The sequence below is a fragment of the Garra rufa genome, chromosome 5 (assembly GCF_049309525.1).
Source record: "Garra rufa chromosome 5, GarRuf1.0, whole genome shotgun sequence".
Lineage (NCBI taxonomy): Eukaryota > Metazoa > Chordata > Actinopteri > Cypriniformes > Cyprinidae > Garra > Garra rufa.
In genome coordinates, this window is record NC_133365.1 from 42748358 (window position 1) to 42775136 (window position 26779).

Genomic DNA, 26779 nt, shown 5'->3' on the forward strand with positions numbered 1-26779 from the left:
TATGTTTGACAACCACATACATTTAATTGCTTCATTAAACAATTTAGGCCTTAAAAAGGAAAAAAATTAAAACTGTATGATTACATACAATTTGCGCAACACAGGTAATACAGCAAGAACATTATTAGAAATAACCAAAAGAGTGCCTAAAAGATGACACTGACAGTGGTAAATAAAAATGGCCAATCTATAATCTAAATAATTAATACACTAATCCAAATTAGGAAAAGAAAGTGCACCATTTACCACACGTATACCATGTTTTCATTATTTTTAATGTTGAACAAGACATTGCAACAGCACGTTGTTGTTTTTGTTTTTTTCTCAATCACTACTTTAGGCCACTGTGGTGATCAAACGCAAATATATAGAGCTACTTTTCTTCTTTTTTTTTTTAGTTCAAAATATACAAATGTTTTACAAAACTATGGCCAACCATTGAGGGGTGTGAACGAGAGTCAAACACAATGCGGGAGGGAACTGTCTAGTGTATGACACTGCAGTTAAAAAAATAGATCAGCTGAACATTTAATAGTGGATGAAATACACAAGTCCATCATAGCCATCAAAACCAGTAAATAATACTAATATCCAGGACATTTTAGATGATATATGTTGTGTGTATACATACACAATACAGTATAGGATGGGTTCACAATCAGGTGAACTCGTAGTGGAAGGTTCTAGCGATATACAGCTGCATAGATTCTTCCGGGAAGGACCCAAATCGGGTCTAAAGCAGCAACCGTGCTCCTCAGCCAGTCCTTCAACCTAAACATGACCACAAACGCATTCAACAAAGTTCTAGACTGTATGTTGAACTGAATCTGGCTGTGGAGCACAAGCTTTAACCTTCAGACCATTATTGAGCACGCAAGGTAAGGCAGGTTTACAAGCTGTGTCAGCAATCAAACTAAATTCAAAGGGCAGCGCTTGGAGAAAATACAAAATGCGTGATAAAACTAGAATATCTACTCACAGCTTTTAATGAAAGCGCTGCAGTCTAATAAACATAGAAGTTCAACCTCTTAGTCACAGATGTGTTGTTGGCAAGGTGCTGGATTTTATTTGCTGACAAGATCATCTATTACTCCATTAGGTCTTCATTTAGAGCTTTTATGAAGACGTTTATTACAGAATTAGTCATCTACACATGCAAGACTGTTTCAAATGGTTGTGGTACTGCAAATAAATTATTTATACAACATGCAGTTCTGACAATATGTAAAATAAAGGTTTTGATCTTTATTTTTAATTTTTTTGTTGAGGTGCAGGACGCATCTACATATCAGCTGCCCCGAAAGGGACCTACTGAGAATTGAAGCTGTGTTAAAATCTATTTATAATATTACATCATGTATCTTCATATTAAATGTTCTTGCATATACCTTTATCATGTTTTAACATCCTGTTAAAAAAATACTCGCTGACAAAATCTGAAATCTGCCCCCCGGATCCCTTTCCCAAATCAAGAAAACAATACAGATCACATTTCCATGGTTGAGGTGTTAAAATAGTTTTACTATATATCGGGGGAGTGGTCACGTATTTACAGAGAGTAGGCTAAATTAAAACGCTGTTTCTCCGCCGGACTCCGTAAGGACACAGCATGGCTTTCTGTCAGAAGGCAGGTATTCTTCTTCTTGTGTTATATGCATACAGTTTCATTTCTTGAGGAGCATCCTGGCAAAGTCCTCGTTTGACAGAGACTTGGTTTGCGTGTCCAGGTTCCCACTTCCAGGTCCTCCGTCCACTCCATCCGTCACTGTGTCATGTGACGCAGATACGGTCCCGTTCTCTGCTTTGGCATCTGGAGCGCTCTGCCGATACAGAGAGCGTGGCAGCAGAGAGATCTGAGTGCGTCCTTTTCCTCGACTGAAAAGAAATGGAAATGTGTAAAGAGAAAGTCGTGATGTTTTTCAGTAAACCAGGACTATGGGGGGAAAAAAAAAAGCAGGATTATGTGAACCATACAAAGCCTTTTCAGAAATTTCTGCATTATACACGACAGTAGAGCTGGACGATTGGGGCTGAAAAATGTAATTGCTAATTTTCAGATAAATCTGACAAACTTTAATCTGTGACTTTAAAATGTGATTTGTTTTTTATTTGCTTTGAACTAAATTTAGTATTTAAATGTAAGATTATAATTTTAACTATGGTTAATTTAAATAGTATTATTAACATTAAACTATAAAAACTATTTTAAATCTAATAAATCAACTGCAGTTTAAAATATTATATATATATATATATATATATATATATATATATATATATATATATATATATATATATATATAAAATAATAATAATACATACATTATATAAATGCATAACTATAATTTTACTTATGATTAATTTAACATTATTAAATAAGATTAAACAGAAATATTCATAAAATTATAAAAAATTGTTACAACTATTTCACTACAAAATAGTGTACAATACTAATTTATATTGTAATAGTGTAAAACAGTATACAATAATAATTTTAGTAAAATTACAATTTATATTTATATACTTATTTCCTCCTTTTTTAAAATATTATAGAAAAATATTTCAAAAATAACAGAAATATTATAGTTAAGTTATAAAAACTATTGTAATTCTGATAAATCAGTTAAAATGTATCATTTTAATTATAATCAATTTAACATTTAATAACAATATTAAACAAATATTTATAAAATTTAAAAAAAAGAATTGTACAACTATAAAATAGTGATTTAAGAAACCATAGTAATTTTATTTTATTGTAAAATTACAATATTAATACTTATTTCCTCCTTACTTTAAACATTAAACAGAAATATTTATTAAAGTTAAACTATTGTAATCAATTAAAATGTATCATTTTTGTTATAGTTAACTTAACATTATTAAAAATATATTAAACAGAAATACTTATTTTATAGTGAAATAGTTTTACAGTGTTTTTTAATAACTATAAGTTGATTTAAGAAACAATAGTAATTTTATTTTATAGTAAAATTACAATATTAATACTTTCTTTAAACATTAGACAGAAATATTCATTAAAGTTATAACTATTGTAATTCTGATAAATCAATTAAACTGTATAATTGTAATTATGATTAATTTAACATTATTTAAAAATTAAACAGAAATATTGATACATTTAAAAAAAATAGTACAACTATAAAATAAAGTGATTAAGAAACAACAGTAATTTTATTTTATAGTAAAATACAATACATATATACTTTCTTTAAACAGAAATATTTATTAAAATTAAACTATTGTAACTGATAAATCCCATAAAATGTATAATTTTAATTATGATTAACTTAAAATGTAATAATATTAAACAAATATTTATACAATTATAAACAAAACAGTAAAACTAAAAAGTGATCATTTAAGAATAGTAATTTTATTTAATAGTAAAATTACAATAATACATTTCTTTCTTTAAACTGAAATATTTATTAAAGTTAAACTGTTGTAACTGATAAATCAATTACATTTATCATCTTAATTATAATTAATTTAACATTATTAAATAACAACATTAAACAGAAATATTTATAAAAAAACTACTGTAAAACTATCACTTTAAAATAAATGTAGAAAAAAGTGTGTATATATACACACACATACATACACACACATATATATATATACATATATACATATATATATATATATATATATATATATATATACACATACATATAAATTATAAATAATATGACATTAAATCACAATATTAAACAGAAATATTTATGAAAGTTATATAAAAAAACTATTTCACTATAAAATAAACTGATTGTTTAGGAAACTAGTAAATTTATTTTATAGTAAAGTTACAATATTAATACTTCCTCAATTCTTTTTTTTCTCCCACTTTTTTTAACTTTAAGCTTTCATTTCTGTGCAAAAACTGCACATAATCGCACTAACCTGTATCGCAATTTGGATTTTATTCTGATTAATCATTTAGCCCTACATAATGGAGTGACAATTTATAGTAAGGGGCAGCAGAAACCTCTTTTACTTTCTGAAATCAAATATTACAGCATGTTTCTTTCCTCTGAATACACGGACCACAAATGTTCACATCCACATAGCAGTAATTCAACACGTGACCTGGTGTATCAAATACTTACGCTCCCTGAGGTTGCCTTGGCATCGCTGCCCCCAGGATTCGACTAGGCGCTGCTTTATCTTCCATCTTCCTGCCAGGGGGGTTGCTAATGGCAACAGAGAGTGTGAAGTTCTCCAACATGGTGCCGTCCATCTTCAGCACAGCCTGTGAGGCCTGCGCTTCATTCTCAAATTCCACATACGCCAAACCCTACAGAGCACACACATGCATTAATTGACAACTCAACATCATATTCCTATAAAAGATCTGTTAAACTTTGACATGTGCCGTATCTACAGGAATATAAATATTATATTTTATTAATAGTAGCTTGGAGACTTGTAATAGGTGTATTTGTAATAGGTGTGCTTTTTATGCATTTTATTTATCATATAAGGTTTGTTTTTGGAGTATATTATTTCTGTGTTTTTGACATGTTGAATTAATTTGTAGTTATTTATATTTATATATTTTTTATTGTATATTAGCTTTTTCCTTAATTTCATGAGTTGTTAATGCTTTCTTTGTTGATTAGATGGAGGCTCTATAAATAAGCTCTTTAGGGTTTCTTCCTCTCTCTGCAGTGTATGGACTGTATTTTTTTTGTTTTGTTTTATATTGTATTTATTTTATCCTTGTGCAAAATAAACTAAACAAAAAAACAATTTAATAAAAAAAAAACAAGACTTAATATATTCATTTAGCATCATTTATCTACTGAGGAAGATATTAATCTTTTGCAGTGCATACAACGTTTAATGCCACAACTTCAAATTTAAGACTCAATTTAAGACTCAATTTAAGACTCAATTTAAGACTCAATTTAAGACTCAATTTAAGACTCAATTTAAGACTCAATTTAAGACTCAATTTAAGACTCAATTTAAGACTCAATTTAAGACTCAATTTAAGACTCAACTCTCACTACCAGTCAAAAGTTTTTGAACAGTAGCCTGCATTGATTTGTTCCGAAGTACAGCAAAACAGTAAAATTTGGAAATAGTGATCCTTCAGAAATCATTCTAATATTCTGATTTGCTGCTCAAAAAACATTTATTATTATTATGATGTTGGAAACAGGTGAGTAGAATTTTTTCAGGTTTCTCTGATGAATAGACAGTTCAGAAGAACATCATTTATCTGAAATGGAAATCTTTTGTAACATTTTAAATCTTCAAGTCTTTATCATCACTTTTGATCAATTTAAAGCATCTTTGCTAAAGAAAAGTATTAATTTCTCCCCCATTTTAATGAGTCTTGTTATAATGCACAAATTCTCCTTATTTCCTATTTGCAGACATTCTCAAACTTTTTGTCATCTAAACCTTTTTCACCCAATATTTACTTTAAAGGGGTGGTCAATAAGCAATTCTGTAAAAGACAATTTCTCTCTTTGCATTGAACTTTGAGCATCACAACTTTGCACGTTGTTTATGCTCAAACAGCAACATTACAAACTAGCTAAAGTTTAAAATATGAAATGACCCCTTTAAGTACCCCTAAGATTTTATAATAAATATTTTAATAATTAAGTATAATATTTGCATGCTCACATTTCTCTAACATTGGTTAATGGTCATATGGCGTGCATGTAAACATAAAATATTTAGTATATTTAAGTGTATATTTAAGTAATCTGATCATATTACCTAAAATCTGTGGTGTAATCAATTACGTTACTGACATGTAATTTGGAATCAGTAATGGGTTACCATTTGTATGTAATCTACCCAGCTCTGGACAGAGACCTACAAACCTTGGGTTTGCCAGAACGGTTGGTGACAAGCCGTATGGCTTTCACTGTGCCATGCTGTTTGCAGAGATCCTCCAGTGTCTCTTTAGTGCAGGTGTATGGCAGGCCTGATATAAAGATCTTGTGCTTCTCCATTGCTGCATTGTACTTAAAAACCTAAGGCATATCACACAAATGATTAACATTTTAAAAAATGAAAACCAATAAGGAAACGTGCAAGAAACGTACTAAAAAAATTGTTCACTAGAACATCAAGAAACACCAGGTCACAAATTCAGTAGTATTCATTCTAGATACCTTGAAGTCAGGATTCTTATTCTTGTCCACACAAGGAGACACATACATAGGCCGCCCATCTACCTCCTGCCTGTCCAGTTTCAGTGCCTCGGGTACACCCAGTCGGTCCTCAAACTGCACATAGCAATAGCCTCTAAACACACCTTTCGGTGTAAACACTGGCCGCACCTGCTGTACAGTCCCACAACCCTGAAACAATGTTCGCATCTTGCCCTCTGGATCCTCCAGATTAAAAGGCAAATTACTGATAAACACACTATTATCATCTTTGCGCTGCTGCTCCTTTGACGTGTCCTGGGCTTGTCGCAATGCATCAGATGTTCCCTGCTGGTTCTTACGGAAACCAGGTGGCTCAGATTTACGTGGTGGTGGAGCTCGTCGGCCAAAAAGCCCACTTTCTGTCTCCATGAGCTCCTCTGTGGCTGTGCTACCAAAGTCCCCCTCTCCTCGGAGCCTCTTGGACGGCAGCTCTGCACACATATGATATGTCAGTACAACTGAAAACTAAACCACACTGTTTTGTTTGGAAATTACTTCTCTGAAAACATTTTTTTGACACAGCTAACAAGAATTACGCAACTTAAAAGCAATCCATGTATACCTGCATCCTCTCCCCATTCTTCCTCGTACTCGTCTTCAGCTTTCCGTTTATCCCCTGTTCTGTTTGCTTTCTGGGTTTTCTTTTGGGATTTTTTATCTGCCTTGGCTTTCCTCCTGTGCTCGGCTTTATCCTCCTCTTGTCTGGCTTGGAGAGCCTCTTTTTCAGCCACCTGCAGGAACAGCATTCAGACGACTCGCTACATTATTTCTGTTATTATTAGGGTTATTAATATGTCAATCCATTCATCGTCTATTTTCGCTGCATGTTTCAAAGCAAAGCTTATAATTACTTCAGGCAATCAGCTCGTGATCCTGTGTTTTTCACGCCTCAGAACGGCTCAGTTCACAGTAAATTAATGCAGTAAAGGCATTTCTTGCATGTGGTGTGAGTTTAGGGCGCATTTGAGAATGCAACAGCCACCAGTTATGCTTTATTTCACTTTATTATAATCGCGGCAGATGATTACAGCATTTCACTAGATTTGTAGTGAGACACGTTTTTGTAAGTCTGTTTTCACTGAAGCTAGAGTTCCTTTTTTTTTAAAGGAAAAAGAACAGTCTAGTCTAGTTGACTTACTCTTGCTCTCTGCTCATTGACTCTGTTGAGTTTAGTGTCTGTTTTTTGAACTGCAGCATCCCAGTCTTCCAGAGACCCTACGAGAGACAACAACCATATAAACCTTAAAAACTCAGGCACCCATATTAACAGCAATCTAATTATGCATCAATTTAACTCACCCTCCACTCTTTCAAAGTTGAGCAGGACATCACAAACATGCTCAGGGTAGTCTGATGTACACTGTACAGCTCTGTGGAGAGCCTTCCTGCAGTGAGCCGCATCTCCATATGACCTGAACCACAGACATACATAAAGAGCTACAAAAGCAGCCTTAACCTACAGTTAAACTAGTGTTTTAAAGACAATATGAAATCAAAATAACCTCAACCCAGACGTAAGAAAAGAAACATGTTTTTATAATATTTCATCAAAAAGTAATAACTTGCTCAATCCCTAAAATTGAATAGATTTTTCTGCTGATATAACCAAGGTTGCACAGCCAAGGAAAAATGATATTAACTAATAATATTATTGCACAAAATCCCCCATCTGATCCAGTCAAATCCTGATGGATAAACATTATCCCCATATTACTTCCTGAATATTCTGCTTCACTCAGTAATATGTTACACTATTGAAGTCAAATGTGTTGTGATAGCAGTTTTATGTCATCTTTAAAACAAAGTGGTTCTCAACTTTATTTGACTCAAGGTACCCATTGTATAACACAAAACTTGAAAGCCCCAAAATAGACAAAGACTGAAAATCTAAGACCATTAGTGAAAATGCTTAATTTTTTGCCCTCAAATGTACATTTTTGTTTTTTTCAAATTAACATGAATATTTCTGAATATTTGAGAATAATCCAAAGAGCATATTGTGCATCGCTAAAAATGAAAACAACCCGTTTGCATGAAAACAACTGACCTTTCCAGATTGTAATATTCCAGCCACATGTTAGCATATTTTGCATTCCCTTTTGTCATGATGCTGTCCCACAGTTCACGGGCTTTCTGCATGTTCTTACAGTGTAAGGCCTGTTTAAAGCAATCAAACACAAGCAGCACTGTAACTTCTGTGGCCAGACTGTAATCAGCAGAATGACATTAGTTAATGGAGGATGGACAGATGCAACAGTATAGTGTTTCCTCACCTCTATCCTTGCCCAGATCTGCATTATTGTGCAAGACAGATCTCCACTTTCACTGAACCCTGAGAAATGAGACAGTAGTTACATGTGCGCTTTTTACAAGTGTGCTCTTATACCTTAAAAAAAGCTGACGAGATACTCACTCTCTTCTACATCCTGTTTCAGGTACTCAAGGGATCGTGCAAAAGCTGCCCGCAGCTCGTCCAACTCCCTGCTCCATTCTGCAAAGATCAACAAATCCATCAATAATAATCAAATTCACTCATCTGATATCAGTAGCCAAAACTTGAGAATGTAAGAGAGGATCAGTAATAAGACAGGAAAAAGACAGGCGCACTTGCCTTTGCTGAAATCAACACGTCTCCTCAGGTAGTCCAGATTAGATTGCCAGATTTCTACATAATCAGTCGCCTGGATGAACCCTGCATTCAAGGCCTTTTCAAACACATCTGAGAACAAAAAAAGTTCATGCTTGTTAATGTTAATTTTTATTTGTAAAAAATCATTTGTTACTTTCCTGCAAAATGTTTCTGCCATTGATAAACTAATTCAACACTGTTAACAATGTTTCAGGGCTGATAGTGGAAAAAATTCTGAGCCTGAACTTTTTTCCTTGCCCCCGAGGTGAGTAGGGGTGGGGGTACTATGTATGCGACACACTTTTAACACATAACTTGTTGGCCCCTGGGCCCAAACATATAAACAGCCTATGTATAACCCTGATCATCATTATTGTCAAGTGGCTCTTTTTAGATATTTTCATATTTGCATTATGCCCCAGTATTATTCAAGAAAACACAGCATTTTCTTCTCAATATGTTCAGTGCCTAGATTGACATTATTAGCCCATCTTAGTACAACCACTGGAAGTAAATGCTACAGCCATACCAAGACATGTTAGTATAAGTGGCAATAATAGTACTCCAAAGTACACAGGAATTGATTAACTAAAGGACATGAAAAGGACACACATTCATTTTTCTTTAACAAATTTAATTGCAAAATATGCACCATTCAACTGAAAAACCATAATAAATAAATATACTGTAAAAGACAGTATGGGATTAACAAAAAAACATTTCTCCTTCCCTTTATTTCTTCCTTTCTGAACGTAGTTTCTGGTCCAAAACAAGGTTAATTTAATTTTGCTTTTTAAAATTCGTTTTATTTTGATATAGTTTTCAAATTTTCAATAAAATTTAGCTTAGTTTTTATTAGTTTCATTAACAATTTTGTTAGTTTTAATTTAGTTTCTATTTTGTGAACACATTTCTATTTAGTTTTTATATAGTTTAGTTTCAGTTTTAGTTTTTTGGAGATCAAACAGATCACGATTTCCTTGCAATTCTAAACTAAGCAAAATAATGTGAGACAAAATATCAATTTCTGCAGTATATTTAAGTGTTTAATTCATTTAAATTAATTATTAATCATTTAATACATAATATTTGTATGTTACAAAAATAATATATTTAATACACCAATTTATAATATTCAATTTATAAAAAAGTGGTTTGAATAAATAAATGACTTTTGAAAAACATTACTGGATGAATCTGCGTTTTTGAATCAATCGCTATTCATTTTTTAACAGTTGTTTCCATCTAGTGGCGAAACAATGCAATCGACACAAACATTACTTGAAGCGCCAATTACTTTCAAAAGACGTGCTCTATTTTGACCTCTACCATAGACATCAATGTTTATATCCAAACTATGATCTTTAATTGCTGTGATAATATGAATGGCTGTATTTGAAAAGACTGTTTGTGAAGCTGTTTTTTACATAAACATGATGGCTGCGCTCTCTGTCCGCGGCAGTGCAAATACAGATTTAAATGTTCCGTAAGGCTTTTTCAAATCAGTTTCCTTGCGCAATAGCATGCTCCTGGTTGCCGGAGCTTTTGACACCAGCTTCCAAAGGGCTTTCCGTCGCTAACCACATCCTCAATCCAAGCCCAGCGCCATTTATTCTTTATGCCTTCATCGATATCTTTAATGTCTTCCCCTGGCTACATAAACATAGCCATGACTTACGGTTTGAGTTGCCAGTATGAGACACACATTAGTACAGTATGGGAGCTAAAAACACCTTCGCGCTAGTGATGTCCGGTTCGCGAACGAATCGTTCTATTTAAACGGATCTTCTTAGTGAACCGGTTGAACCAGTTCACCAAATCGAACTGAATCGTTTGAAACGGTTCGCGGCTCTGGTAAGCACTAATCCACAAATTACTTAAAGGTTTTTACTTTTTAACGTGCCCGACACTCCCTCTGATTCAAAATAAATCAATTTCCCGAGTTATTCAGTTACTCAAACAGTTTTTGAACGGCTGTGAAAAGAGAGCTGATGATGCGCATTAGCAGCTGCCAGAGCGGTTGTCGTTCTCGAGTCATGAATCGGTTGCAGCGGTTGTCGGATCATCAGTACACTGAACGAGAACCGGTTTCTTTCGGATCACCAGTACACTGAACGAGAATCGCTTTCTTTCGGATCACCAGTACACTGAACGAGAGCCGGTTTCTTTCGGACGCGTCCGATTTGAGAATCGATGAGCTGATACTGTGCGCATGCGTGTCATTTTTCAAGGATGAAATGAAGCACGTTAGTCAAGTTGGTCTATTATGTTAAACGTTTTGTTAAAAGTTTACTTAAGGATTCTGTTAGGTTATTGGCTAAAAGGGTTTTAATGATCTTGGTCAGGGAAGTGCCGTGGTACCATAATAAATTAGATGTTTGATTAAAAGAAAACGTGATTTATGAATTAGCTGCACTGTAATAAAAGATTATGATGACATGCAAAAATTGTGTTTGTATTAAATAAACAATGTTTTAATTAAACTATACACAACTATAATTTGAACCATGTTCAAACAAAAATTATTATTAAAAAAATTATTTAACTTTTAAACATGGTGGTATAATGATAAAATTGACGTAATCAAACTACTGCACAAGCAAACCAAGCGGCACGTTTCAGTCACTCTCTGTGTGAGTTCCCGAATCTCATTCTCGACTGAAGAATCGGTTGCAGCGGTTGTCGGATCATCAGTACACTGAACGAGAACCGGTTTCTTTCGGATCACCAGTACACTGAACGAGAACCGGTTTCTTTCGGACGCGTCCGATTCGAGAATCGATGAGCTGATACTGTGCGCATGCGTGACTCGTGCAGCTGCCAAACAAACGCTCCTGCTATGACTGACTCCATCTGAACCGAACTAACGTTAGTTCTTTTTTTACCACTTTATCTGTGCTAATGCTATGAGCGTTAACTGAGGACTTGAATGAGGGGATCTGGTGAAACGTATGTTTATAACAAATAAATCTTTATGGATTGTGCAAGTGCATAGTAAGCGGATCGTGTTTATGATTAGAATTAATTTATCTTATAATTTATTAAATCAAGACTTGTAAAACGTATATGATTACTGCATGTAACTGTATATGGGTGCGGGCGGGATGATAGTAATTACGTTAATGACGTCATTACGTCATAGCGTAAAAGAACTGGTGAACCGGTTTTTTGAACCGGTTCTTTGAAACGAACTGTCCGAAAGAACCGGTTCGCGGAAAAGAACCGAACTTCCCATTACTACTTCGCGCATGGAGCATTGCCTTAACCTGTATCAATCTATTTGACAAAGACACAAGGTCCGCCCCTTCCCTACTTCTAATTGGCTCATTGGCTAGTATGTGTGTATTGTTTGAGTCGTTGAGCGTTAAAGCTACTCTCTGACCTGCGCATCTCAGATCTAGAGAAATGACAGCTCAATATCCGCGAACCTGATTTTTTTTTTTCCCGCAGCCACAATACGCCGGAAATCCGGCGTGGTGCCGGAACGCTATCACCCCTGATGTTTTCATATCCATAGAGAATTGAACTTCCCGTATTTCATGACTACCCATACTATACCCACCAATTAGTTTATTGGGTACACTTGTTCAACTACTTGTTAACAAATATTTAATCACATGCCAGCAACTAAATGCATTTAGTCATGTAGATATGGTCAAGACAATCTGCTTTAGTTCAAACCAAGCATCAGAATAGGGAAGAAAGGTGATTGAAGTGACTGAGTATTTCAAAAACTGCTGATCATAAGAATTTTCACTAGTCTCTAGGGTCTGAAAAAGAGAAAATATCCAGCAAGCATCAGTTCTGTGGCTAAATGCACAATACGTCGAACCTTGAAGACCACACTGAATGCCACTCCTATCAGATAAGAACAGGAAACTGACCCTACAATTCACACAGGCTCACCAAATTTGGAAAAGGTTTGCCTGGTCTGATGAGCCTCTTGCTGCGACATTCAGCTGGTAGACGCTGATTCTGGCATAAACAACATGAAAGAATCATGCTGTCTTGTATCAATGGTTCAGGCTGGTGGTGGTGGTGTAATGGTGTGGAGATATTTTCTTAGCACACTTTTGGCCAATTAGCCGTATTTCTACTGTCAGACCAAAAGCGGGCATGCTAGTGCGCACCAGGGCCCGTCGCGTTTCCACCGTCACTTCTGGGGCTTAATCGTGACTCATTGGTGCTTCCTCTAGGCTAAAGGCCTGAATACTCTGGGCCAAAGCGGGCCAACTGGAGCTAGAGGTGTGGTCATGTTCAAAGGTGGAAATTATCCAAGTTAGGAGATTATCCAAGCTGCTTCTCATTTCCAGTGTTTTTATGTCAAGCTACCAGCTGAAATCAGCATTTAAAACAATTTTTAAACCTGCATTTCAGTTCAACTTGACAGTCTGCTATATGCACAGGTGCACGCACAGTAGCACTGCACTTGCTTTTCTAAATGTAAACTACAAGGTACACTATTCGTGCCATCTAAACAAGGGGTGATCAAAAATTGAGACTATGCCCATGATTAACAACAGTAAACAGACGTTCAGTACAGCGTTAAACCTGTAAAGTGAAAATGAAATCAGTCTCACTTTAAAACAGTTTTTCTTAAAATTCCATTCCTGAAAATCATAGCTATCAGCCAAAGTACGATAGCCACTTTTGTTGCGTTCAAGCTATAGACAAAATAAAAACAGTTTTGGAAAGGGCTTAAAAGCCAGCTTTCATATGGTATCAAAGCCTAAAAAAGGTAACATTTCACCTCATTGGGTTTTCCTAGATCGCATCACAAATGTAAAAAGTCTTCTTGAAAGGAGTACCTGTCACTGTCTGATGGTCAGCCCCATGCCTCTCTAGAGCTAAAAGATAGCTCTTCCACAATCCCATGGTCCAGGGGCAATTCCTGACGGCTCGCTCATGAGCAGATAACACTAGATCTTTAATTTTCAACTGACGATCCTGAGGTAGAACAGAAAAAAAAAAAAAAAACATTACGAGCAAAGTCACAGAATCATTTGTGAATTTTTTTGCAGTCAGAGTTGCTGAGTGCAGCTCTCTGACTTAAACACAAAAATTACATACCATCTAAACATTCTGAGTCTGACTGTGAAATACTATATAGAACATTTCCAATTTGACATTTAAAACAAAACACAACAGTGAAAGGTCTTGATATTAAAGTTGGCAGCTTTTGTACACAATGTCATGGTTTGAACAGGTCAAAACATCAGAAATATGGATCCATGTTTCAGACAGATGCAGAGGAAATGAGAATAACTAGAATAATGAGATTAATGTTGTTCTGGAACCATGTCTGCACCCTCAGGTTGTGTGACAGCTGAATTTTTTAAACTCTACAGCATGTAAATGTTGTTTTAAGGATTAATTGGGGAAGGAAATCATTATCCTGATTAAGCCAAACAGCTGTTTGGAGAGAGATCGTGACAACTCTTATTGCTTGTTTATCTACTAAAAGACTATTCACATAAAATGCAAAAATTTCAGATGGCTTATTCACAGCAAAATATAAACAGATATACACTACGCGTCAAACGCTTTTGCACAGTAAGATTTTTTATGTTTTTTTTAAAGAAGTCTCTTCTGCTCACCAAGCCGGCATTTGTTTGATCCAAAGTACAACAAAAACTGTACCATTTTGAGATATTTGTACTATTTCAAAATAACGATTTTCTATTTGAATATATTCTAAAATGTAATTATTCCTGTGATTTCATTGATGATATTTTAGCATCATTATTCCAGTCACAGCTGAGTAGATTTTATTCAGGTTTCTTTGATGAATAGAAAGTTCAGAAGAACAGCATTTGGAATGGAATAGAAATCTTTTGTAACATAAATGTCTTTATCATCACTTTTGATCAATTTAAAGCATCCTTGCTAAATAAACGTATTAATTTCTAGAATTACAAATCAGAAAATTACAATGCTTTCTGAAGGATCACATGACACTGAAGACTAGAGTAGTAATGCTAAAATTTAGTTTTGATTATAGGAATAAATTAAATTATATTCAATATAGAATATATTCAAATAGAAAACAGTTATTTTAAATAGTAAAAATAATAAAATAATAAATGTTACTGTTTTGCTGTAGTTTAGATCAAATAAATTCAGGCTTTGTGAGCAGAAGAAACTTCTTTAAACATTAAAAATATTTAAACCTTTTGACTGGTAGTGTACATAAGGAATCACAAGTAGATTAACACTCTTTCAACCAAACAAAGTACAACATATGATGATATAATATTATGGCAATCAATAGCGGAATTAATATCTTTTCACACCAAAAATACTGATGTGTATTATACCTATACAAAAGAAATAAATTTTGATAAAATGTTCTTCCACCGGCCCATAGAAATCAATTTCTATTCAAATTCTTGAATAAACAGGTCTTGAAATGGACAGAAATATAGGCCATCTTACACACATTGCTTGTTAAAAGGCCACTGAACCTGCTTCAAGAAGAGCAGGTGTGTGTGTGTGTGAGGAGTAGTCCATAATGATTATAATCCCCCGTCCAAGCCAGCGCTGCTATGCTGCTGCCAAACCATTTACAACGACCTCTGTTGCTCAAAGATTACATGTAACATCAAATTAAAGGAGACGTTGAACAGGGAATCACTCCTCCATTGTAAAAAAAAATTTAATCTACAACCAAGATAAATCTGTCTGTGGGAAACTGTCTTACATCAATAATCATTCAACAAAATGCAATATTGCCTGTACAAATGGGAGAGATGCATAAAATCTCTGCTTTGCACACCCTACGCCAACTCAACATCTGCTCACTGCTCTTCAAAACAATTTCATCAACGACTGAATGATGATATCTGCTGATGTATGAATCACGGTTGCATCATTCTTTAAAGCACACCAAGTTTGTCAGCATTTGGGCCTCTAAAATATGATGGATAAAACTAGTCAAATACTCTAGTTGAATGGGTGATACGAAATTTTCATTCCTTAAATGATCCAGCACTCGGTTACGTAGCTTTAGATACAATACAGCGCTTTGTAAAACCAAGTAATAACCCCCTATATCCATTAGGCAAAGCAGCTCTGTGACTCACAGTGTGAGGTGCATATAATTTTGTTAAATAGCATCTCAATTTAATCACCTAAGAGAGTACAAGCATGAAGGCTTGATTTAATTACTTCACACATCCATAGCTGCCAGGAATTCAACTGCCTGAATGGGCTCCACCAACACACTCCAAGCCGAAGCCCTTAATGCAGAAGTTCATTAAGTTCAGTCGTTGAATCAGAAAGCCCAAATGGATCACAGCTTTGGCTGCTAATATGGGGAGGTGTCGTTCTCTCCCCTTCTCGTTCTCATTTTTCTCTCCCTACGCACCTCCCACCATCTCTCTTTCTGTCTCGTTAACTCGCCGATTCCCCCCCTCTCCCTCCCTCCATCTGGTGAGGTGCTGGCTCTCTAATGTGTTCTCAGCTGCAACTACGCTGCTGTGCATTTGTGGCTTGTGCATCTCATCACCATCCCATTAAAGCAATTAATATGTTCCTGAACAAACGGAGGGAGGTGTGGGATTGGCACACGTGTGGGAGCTGTGCAGAAGGCTGTTTGGTGAAAGCTCACAAGATGTTGCTCACCAGATACGTGGTGTATTTGATCCACAGGTCCGGCACCAGGCAGTTCTCCGCCAGCGCTCGCTCAAATATGATCTGGACACGAGCCGGATCTCCTTCCTTCATCTCAAAATCTATGTAGGACTGATACTCTGCCAGCTTTGGAGGTTCAGAGGCCAGCTAAAGATTTAAAAAGAAAAATGAGAAACATCATCATTTGATTGTAACTGGGAATAAAAAGTCATACAGAAAAATAACATCTGTTCAAATGAAAAGAGCACAAGAGCACTTAACTGATTATTGTAGAGTTTAAATAGTGACTGGGTAATTTAATTGCCACATGGGCAACACAGCTGAACATTAACAATGGCCATAGCTTCCAGTAGGGCTGTGCAATATGGACAAAATAATCATATTGCGATTTTTTGAACGAATATTGCGATTGCGATTTTATTTGCGATTTTGGCAACTGTTTTTGCTTTTTCAAACAAGCTACATACATACATACATACATTCTAAATGTATTCAGTGCACAAGAAGTGCATAACAAAACATTTCACAATGAAATAACATAGTATTAAGTTTAATAAACAAAACATAAAATAAATTAGCCATGTTACTTTTTTCCCCCGGTACTTTAGCCTACTTTGTGTAATAACGAAAACATTCATTTCAGTGGAAAAATAAGTCCAAAACTCTCTATTTTAACATTTTGAGGGCTCTACAATCTTTTGCTTTTTTTTTTTTTTTTTTTTAGAAATTCTTATGTGTTTTAATTTTTCTGATAATTTTTAATCAAATGAAAAATAAACCCTTTTAATTTTTGGCAAACAAACAGAAGTTTACTGTTAAAATCAATACATGGAAGAAAAAATATATTCAGTTTAAAACGTTTAAAATAAATAATAATTGTAGTATTTTTTCTACAATTAAGTGTTTAATCTTGTTGTAATATTTTTTTTAATCATATATATTGTTTTATGTATGTTTTGTACATTATACTGTACATAAGTAATACAAGACTAATATTGTTCTGTTACATGTTAAACCGTAGTTTTATTTTGACAGGTTGCTGTGAAGTTTCTGTGTGTACAGTGTACAGTATGATATGATGCTAGTTTTCTCAAATGAAAAAGTAAAAGTGACACTCACAGCAGCTTTGGCGATTGAGTTTCTGTTCATGTGAGATGCAAATACCAAAAATTAGCGGGAGCATCACGTGTGCTTCAGTATGCGTGTAGTAAAGAAAAAAAACACGTCTCCACCATTCATACATACAGAGGCAAAGGGAACATGCAGGATTCATATTAAAACGGTCTTTTTGCATTTCAGTTTTCACAGACACTAGTCCATATCGCGATTTGAATTAAGTGACAGACCAACTTTTGATTTATTAATCCAAAAATCAACGAATTCCGTGGCATTCCGCGCTATAGTAGATTCGGTTTTTATGAATGAAGTCCACAATCCGTCCGTGTTTTCGCAGAGCAGACATTGTAAACGCGCGACCATGTAGACACAGAAATGACATGCCTTCATGTAAATAATATAAATAACATAAGGCAATTTAGTTTGTTTAATTAAAAAACAATGTATATACCTGTTCTATAGGAAAGATAACCTTAAATGACTTCTATTGTGATCTGGCGCTATATCGAAATTAAAATGAACTTGACGTTCAAGGGGGGATAGATAAAATCGCAGCCTTATGCGGTTTAGAAATCGCATGTGCTTAAATCGCGATTTTTTTGCGATTGCAATTAATTGCACAGCCCTAGCTTCCAGCAATTTAAACAGTTTGTGAAGTACGTTGTAATTCAATTTACTATTAGAAATCACTTCTTTCTGGGAACATGGCACAATCTCTGCTTTCTATGGCAACCTAGTCAGGTTGAATTTGCTTTTCCTGTGATTTGAGTGAATTATTTATTGAACATGAAAATATTAGTTCTGTCAATCAATTAAACAAAAACTAAATCACATTTTTTCTGAAATTTGTGATTAAACACAATTAATCCCACCTAACATTAAAGTTTTTAAATATACTTTTGTATTGCAATAATTCCACATTTCATATTCAAATTAATGTACATAATCTAATCTATTTGTAATATTTGTTAAAAAAAATTTTATGACAAAGTATTACTGATGCCAATATTACTGTGTCTCTAGGAAATAATTTACTTGGAACAATACAGTGTGTCGAACAACAGTCGCATTTCAGATTAGCAGCAGTAGTCCGATTTAATTTAGCACGTGAGGAAAGCGAGTCAAGGTGACGAGGGAGGTGAGAAAGACAAGAAATTAGCTGATTTTAAGTGTTACATATTTAAACTTTGTTATTGTAAAAAGTTATTTGTTATTTTACATTAGGCCTATAGCATGGGGTATTTGTACTTGTTTTGTTAATAAATGAAACATTCAATGTTTAATATAAGTGAGTTTGTTGTACTGTTTAGTTGTCAATTCAGTCAATTGATGCCGAAATGCCGCTAATTTGAAGATGAAAGTAAAACCCGCAAAGGCATTTACGAACTATTTAAATGATTTAAATAGAATTAGTCCAACGAATCATTCAGTTTTTAATGCCAAATTAAAAGCCTCGTACCGAACGGGTCAATAAAAATGTGTATTGTTACACCCCTACTAAATATTACTCAGGCAAGTGACGAAACCTGTGCAGACATCACAGCAGCTGGGTTATTAGGTTATTTGGCTGCTATTACTTTAAGAGCTGCCGGTCACAAACGTGCTTGTAGTTTCATTTGCACTTTATTATGAAATGATACAGGCTACAGTGCACGCCACGAGCACAGTATAACAGCTGATAGGACAGGACATATGGCCAGAAAACATCTTATCTGAGCGCAGTTCACTGTTGTTCTACTGAAGCTCCTCATCACCTGTACCCTTTTTTTTTTTGCCTCGCTCGTGTGACTAGCACATGGCGCTAAAGTGAAGTTTCAGTGCACGTCTGAAAAGTCTCCCGTTTGATGTGGTCTTAAGACGTTCTGCGACTAAACACTTCTTGTCAAGAAAAAAAAAGTGACAGAAGCAGCAGTTATGAGTGGGGTGGCCAAGCCTTGCCCCACTCCTGTGTTATATATTTGTTCTGTTGTTAAACTAGAAAAATTAATGGCCTGTGTTAATTTTGACAGCACTAGAATATATGCAGCTTAAATAATAGAACCTAAATCATTTCTGAGAACTGCTTCACTGCCACACAAGCAGGGTTACTGATTAGTTTGTATTTGTCAGGTTGAGGTCTATAAGCTTGATTACAAGCTTTAAAGTCAACACCATCTACCCATACCCATTTTGTTTCTCTAATGTGCCAAATGTCCAAGTAAAACAGGATATTCTAAGAGGGAAAGAAGGTAGAGGAGTGGATTTTGTCTGTCGGGAATCATTAAATAGTGAAAAGTCTGCGGGTTTCGCAGTCAACTGTGAAAGACTTCCGCCAACACCAAATGGTTAAGCAGCCTTAGTGATGTCAGCCAAAATAGAAGTCATTTCAGAGATAGTTCAAGCCTTTAATATTTGATGAAAGACCAAGAAAATGTAAAAACAAGGAAACAAAAAGACCAGGGATGCATAATAAAGAAAATAATGAGATTAAATTAATTGAGATTTAATTTTGAGTATTTTGAGTACTGATGAGCATATGCTTGTGTACGAACAGCTTTCATTACCACAGATGTTTTATTCAATCAGATTCTCTAAAAGACACTTGAAAAGACTGATTTTGGCTTAAAGCAGGCTACTGCTGTAAACTATTAAAATCACAATCACCATCTTTACCACCACAGCTGCTGCCAGAGACATCTTTTCACATTAAATCATAATAGAAACCTCAAATCATAAAACCAAACGATCTCTACAGCAGTGATATAAGTGTGTAGTTACCAAAGCCTCCTCGAAAGGTTTGCATTTCTCCAACTGTTGCAGGGCACGTCTGTACTGGTGTGTGACCGTGTCAGGTACGCCATCGTCAGCCCAATCCGAGTATTCAGCATATGTTCCCTCCATATCTACAGAACACAATTTCAAACACGGAAAGATCAGAAAGCAAGCCTTCTGAAAGCAAACATTTTCTTTTTGGAGGGACACACAGTGTCTGTTCTGTTACAAAGATGCTTTGAATAATAATCTTTCTGATACTACTGCATTTCTCACCTATGTCATCACTACAAGGCAATTTTCTGACAAAGAAAAACGTAAACATGAGCCATGCTGTACGAAAGCCTAATCTCCGATCTGGCTCTCTTAGCTGAGTGGGATGTGATCAGAGTGTTCTCCTCTGCATCTCCGGTGCCAAAAGCAGCCGGTAAGAGAGAAGGAGAAAAAAAAAAAAAAAAAACTGCTCACAAAACCAGACCATCTGGCTATCTGCGGGCTGCTCCTGGCTCTCCTGTCCCCAGCCTGTGTTACAGCGTCTGGCAGTGCTGGTGTCTACCTGACAGGACCTACATTACTTGGCTTTCATGAAAGGAAACCACATGCAATGATCAATATTATTTGTAACTTAAGTCTTAATCAATCCCATCTGACCAGATTTCAGTTCGGTCTAGACATGTTGTTCTCAGTTTATTTTATTCTGCCAAATTGCGCAATCGTATAGTCATAGTCTAAATTCTTTCGGTGTCCGCTCTCCCGACCCTTTCTGTCTGTGGAGACAAGTTTTTCCGATTATTTTTTCCAACACTAGAAAAAGAAAAGGAAGAATGGGAAAGTGGAGGACTGAAGGAGCTAGAGGGGAGAAAACAAAGTGGCCCTCACCCATAAGTGGTACAGCTAGCTGCCGTCTGAAGAGTGTGTGTATGCGACTGAGCTGGGCGTTCAACAGCTCCTGCTGCTCCTGCGATGGAACGCTGCCAGGAGGAGGCTGGAAAACAGAGCGAGAGAAGGGGTTAAAACACCTATACAAGACAAAACACTGCAACCATTCAAAAGATTTACAGTTGAGGTCAAAAGTTTACATACACCTTGCAGAATCTATAAAATGTTTATTATTTTACTAAAATAAGAGGGATTATACAAAAAGCATGTTACTTTTTTATTTAGTACTGACCTTAATAAGATATTTCACATAAAAGATGTTTACATAACAAGAGAAAATAATAGTTTAATTTATAAAAATGACCCTTTACATACACTTGATTCTTAATACTGTATTGTTACCTGAATGATCCACAGCTGTGTTTTTTGTTTAGTGATAGTTGTTCATGAGTCCCTTGTTTGTCCTGAACAGTCAAACTGCCTGCTGTTCTTCAAAAAATCCTTCAGGGCCCACAAATTCTTTGTTTCAGCATTTTGTGTATTTGAACCATTTTTAACAATGACTGTATCATTTTAAGATCCATCTTTTCACACTGAGGACCACTGAGGGACTACTACAGAAGGTTCAAATGCTTACTGATGCTTTAGAAGGAAACACAACGCATTAATAGCATTAATGAATTTGAAGATCAGGGTAAATTTTTTTGTCTTCTGGGAAACAAGTATTTCTGTAGCTTCTGAAGGGCAGTACTAAATGAAAAAAGTGAGTCCCTCACTTGTCCTCAATGTGAAAAGATGGATCTCAAAATTATACAATCATTGTTGGAAAGGGTTCAAATACACAAAAATGCTGAATAACCAAAGAATCTGTGGGACCTGAAGGACTTTTCTGAAGAACAGCAGGCAGTTTAACAGTTAAACTTTTGAACAGGCTCATTTTTATAAATTCAACTATTATTTTCTCTTGTGGACTATATGTAAACGTTTTAATGTGAAATATCTTACTCAGGTCAACACTAAAACAATAACATGCATTTTGCAGGATCTCTCTTATTTTGGTAAAATAACATTTTGCAGATTCTGCAAGGTGTATGTAAACTTTTGACTTGAACTGTATTTCTTTTTATCTATTTTTATAGCAATTTAGTGCCAATCTGATATTCTGTAATAAATCTGAGAAGGAACCCAGAGTAAATACCTGTACTGTGGAGAGAATAACAATCTCAAACTCCCTGTAGGCCTCCCAGATTGAAGCTCCTTTAGTCATGTGTAAACCCACTGCAGTCAGCGCCCTCTCAAAGACAGAGCGAACCCGCTCAATGCCTCCCTGGGCTCCCATTCCCCCGATGGAGTACTGTACATATTCCAACCAGATCTCTGGACCTGTGGATGCGTTTACAAGTATCTTTTTTTTAATCCTCTAGCAGTTATTACATGTTATTTATTGTAATAATGGTGGTAACAGAATTTGTGTTTCACAGCTAGCTCAAACACTTGATCTAATATTATATTCATAAAACAATACAAAATTTCACCAAACAAAGTTTTAAAGAACCGAAGAATATAAATATGAATACAATTAAGCCACACTTACACATGTAATCCTTCACAGCTCTCTCGAACAGCTCGTAGACTTTCTCACGGTCTGATTCATCTTCTGTTAGGCGAATTTCATCCTTCAGCCAGTCCAGCCAAATCTCTGTTTCACGAAATAAATCAGTCAAACAGAATCACACCATAACCATTCTCACCATGTCATAAAATTTCAACACTCCATTACATACCAAATATATATACACATGTTCATACATATTTTTCATTCTCATTTGTACTCTAAAACATTTTCCCCTGCTATTGCAGTCCAGCGCTATATAAAGATCTCTCATTATCGTGTCCAGTAAATTCATTACAATCATTATCCCAATTCAAATTGTTTCCTGCAAGGCTGCTGCAAAAAGTTATATTCCTGGAGATCAACTTTCCTAGAGAGTAGAGAGTGATGAGTACTCAAACCTCAAGAACAAATCAAAAAATAGCCTGGACTTCTTCTGATTACATAATATGCACCCAATGTCTCTGTTGCAATATCAAAGAAAAGTCTGGCTAACACACAAAGAGAATAAAGAACAGAAGAGCAAACAAAATAAGGATGTCCAACCTTCAGTGAGGGGAAAGAGTTCACTCATCTTCTGCCTGGCCTTGCGCAGTCTGTGAAGCTTCCCTTCTTGCCGCAGGAGTTTGATTAGGTCAACATGGCAGTTGTAGTCAAACACATTGATTGACAGCTGTGGAAATAGCACATGGGGTGTTGACATTAGCTTTTTGATACCCACTTTTTATTCATCAAGTGTCTTGTAGAAGTTGACCTAATAAAGTTTAAAATGCTAAACTCATTCAACATTAATATATCAATGTGGGATTACACTGATCAAAGAAATAACTAAATCAGGAAGCATACAAGCAAAATATCACATGACTGCAATGCTTCGGGGAGTATTAAAAGGTAAGAACTAAATACTTTGTCTTCTAAAGTGCATTGCTCCATCAGTACAGATATATTCTTTCCAAACATTTAAAAACCAATACATATGGATGGGACGATGGTTTCATCTGGACAAGGCGGGCATTCACTGTAGTCTAGCACGCAAGAGTGGGAGACGCTGGACCAGCGCCACTTCCCACAGAGAGAGAAACCGTGTGGGACTTAAAAACATTGGAATAAATTAGATAATGCCTATCAATGTGACTTCTTGTAATTGATCTGCTACATTTTGCAGGGAACAAGCATAAATGTAATCGCTGCTTTCTTATGTATTGCAACTGAAAACAAACTGGCTGATGATTTAAAGATCGGGCACACTTAGTTGACATCACAGCTGTTGCATGACTGTGGTTGCACAGAAAACATCAGTGACTTTAGTGGTCAGGAATGTTCTGAACTGAGCAACACAGTGCAAGCAAGGCCACAGTGACTGAACTGAACCTGTGCATTAATCACGGAGAACCACATAAAGCGCTGTTACTCTTGTTGGAAGGAAACATCTTAAAGAGATAGCTCAACCAAAAATGAAAATTCTGTCATTAATTACTCACCCTCATGTCGTTCCAAACTCGTCAGACCTTCGTTCATCTTCGGAACACAAATTAAGATATTTTTGATGAAATTTGAGTCCTACCATGAGGGTGAGTAATTAATGACAGAATTTTCATTTTGGGGTGAACTCTCTCTTTAATCCAGTCTAAGCTGGGGGTTTTTTTCTCTTGGTCATTATTGCAGCATGACAAAGACCCTTTAAAAGTCCAAGTTTTACATGCTGGCTGGGAAACTAGTTGAAGACCAGCTTATCCAAGTCTTACATCTACATGAATGCATTTGCAAGACGCTTTTATTCAAAGTGACTTGCACTGCATTCAAGGCATACATTTTACAGTTCATGCTTTCCCTGAAAATTAAACCCATGACCTTGGTTTTCCAAGTTAGACATTAAGTTATCTTAATTATTTCAAACCTGTACCTTATTTTAAACACAAAAGAAGATATTTTGTAGAAGATTGGTAACCAAACAGTTGACGGTAGCCATTGACTTCCATAGCAATTTTCCATACTATAGTGTGTTTTCACAATGCGTCAATCAATCAATCAACCATTGAGGCACTGAGCGTAAACAATGCCACTTAACTGAACGAAACTCACATATTTTGCTGATTATTGCTGCTGAAAATAGTCAATTATTGTCATATTTTGGCCTGTGTTAATCAGCCAGACTGAGAAAAACATTCAGAGTACTATAGGTTGCCAAAAGATGTAACAAATTACAGAAAAGAGTGCAAAAAACTGTCTGAGTAATAAATTGGTGTTTGTGATTGAAACTGAACCAGGATTTCTAGGACAAGAATCTTGACAACATTTGTGTTTGTTCTTTTCATTTCCTGTCAGGTAGGTGAAATATTAGCCTAACAGCTTAATCAATACTGCTTGTACTTATCGTTACCACTTACGCATCCGGGTAACTGACCAAATCATGATGTAAGTGCAAACCCTCTATGGACCATCAATGGCTACCAATAAATTTGATTAACAGAAGAAAGAAACTCACACAGGTTTGAAACAATTTGAGAGTAAACATTGAGAAAGTGTCCATTTTGGGAAAACTACCCCTTCAAACCAGCTTTTTAGCTGGAACAGATACATCATTGCCTTCAAGTAATATCAGTCCAATATGTGACCTTGGACCCCAATATTTGTAGCAACAGCCAAAAATACAGTGTATGGGTCAAAATTATTGATTAATGATTGACTTTTATGCCAAAAATCATTAAGATATCAAGTAAAGATCATGTTCCATAAAGATATATTGTAAATTTCCTACCATAAACATATCAAAACTAAACTTTTGATTAGTAATATGCATTGCTAAGAACTTTATTTGGACAACTTTAAAGGCAATTTTCTCAATATTTCGATTTTTTTACACCCTCAGATTCCTAATTTTCAAATAGTTGTATCTTGGCCAAATATTGCCCTAGCCAAATAAACCATACATCAATGGAGAGCTTATTTATTCATTTTGCATGCACATTGTAATGTTACTACAAAAATAAACATGCAGCACTACAAATATATAAAGTTCCTTTATTGTTTTCATCTACTGTACACAGCTTTTCAAAACAGAAACAGCATCCACTCCAAAACAAAAGCCAAACCCCAAGAGTCCTGAGCAATATAACAAACACGTGGGCATGACCATTACAACCACTGCGCAAGTGTCCATCTTCCACCCTGAAAGCCTCCTGCTTCTGCATGTTGTCTGTAACCTTAAACTAATGTGTTTATGTTATAAACATTTTTCATATCTAAAGTCGTGAGAGGAACTAATAGGTGTGTCTTGTAACATACAGCTGGTCCATAGGAGCTCTATGGCGCGAATTTGAACTCCGTGCGTACAGCACGCGTCATCAAAACACTCCAACACTAAACTTTATTACAGTATATTTTACATCAAGTCTTTTGATGTAACTCACTAAACACACATAGAACTGCATATAAGTGGAAAACCTAAGTAAATAAAACGAAACCGTAGGTCGGGGGTTAAATATCAAGAGACAAGTCTTCGCTAGCACGCTTAAGCCTTTGCTAGCCACATTCCTCAGAAACACAGTTACGCATTTCTATATTTCTATTATTTCTGACCATGTATTAAGTATTTTAAGCGTGTAGGACTTTTCTGATACACGGACTCTGACAAATATACGAGCAGAAACTCCCCAGCCGAGTCGTTAGTGCGCTGTTTAGAGAGCTGCGTAACGTTATGTGAGGAGAGTCGCTAGCCTCATTCATTCCTCTCACCTGTTCCTCCAGCCTCTGGATCTCCGCTTCATTCTCCCGCTCGTCCTCCGACGTATCCTCTTCATCTTCTTCCTCGGAATGCTCAACTCCCATCCCTTCTTCTTCTTCCTCATCCGACTCCATCTCTCGCTCCATGCCCTCAGCCTCCTCTTCGATATCTGGCAACAACGTCTGCTCTTCGTTACCCGTCGCCGCCATGTTGAGTACTATCTGCCTGGAAACAGG

General features: G+C 35.6%; 1 protein-coding gene across 1 annotated transcript; it reads right to left on the minus strand.

Annotated features, from left to right (window-relative positions):
* On the minus strand, positions 1 to 26779 carry sart3 (spliceosome associated factor 3, U4/U6 recycling protein). Its single transcript, XM_073839722.1, has 19 exons — positions 26555 to 26779; positions 23366 to 23492; positions 22802 to 22906; positions 22406 to 22590; positions 21208 to 21313; positions 20335 to 20459; positions 16453 to 16608; positions 13638 to 13776; positions 8812 to 8919; positions 8614 to 8691; positions 8474 to 8532; positions 8248 to 8357; positions 7500 to 7612; positions 7339 to 7415; positions 6763 to 6931; positions 6162 to 6631; positions 5868 to 6020; positions 4134 to 4321; positions 1 to 1875 (listed from the first exon to the last, which is right to left on the minus strand). Exons 1-19 carry the CDS (start codon positions 26750 to 26752, stop codon positions 1665 to 1667), a joined length of 2877 nt encoding a protein of 958 aa, XP_073695823.1. The 5' UTR covers positions 26753 to 26779; the 3' UTR covers positions 1 to 1664.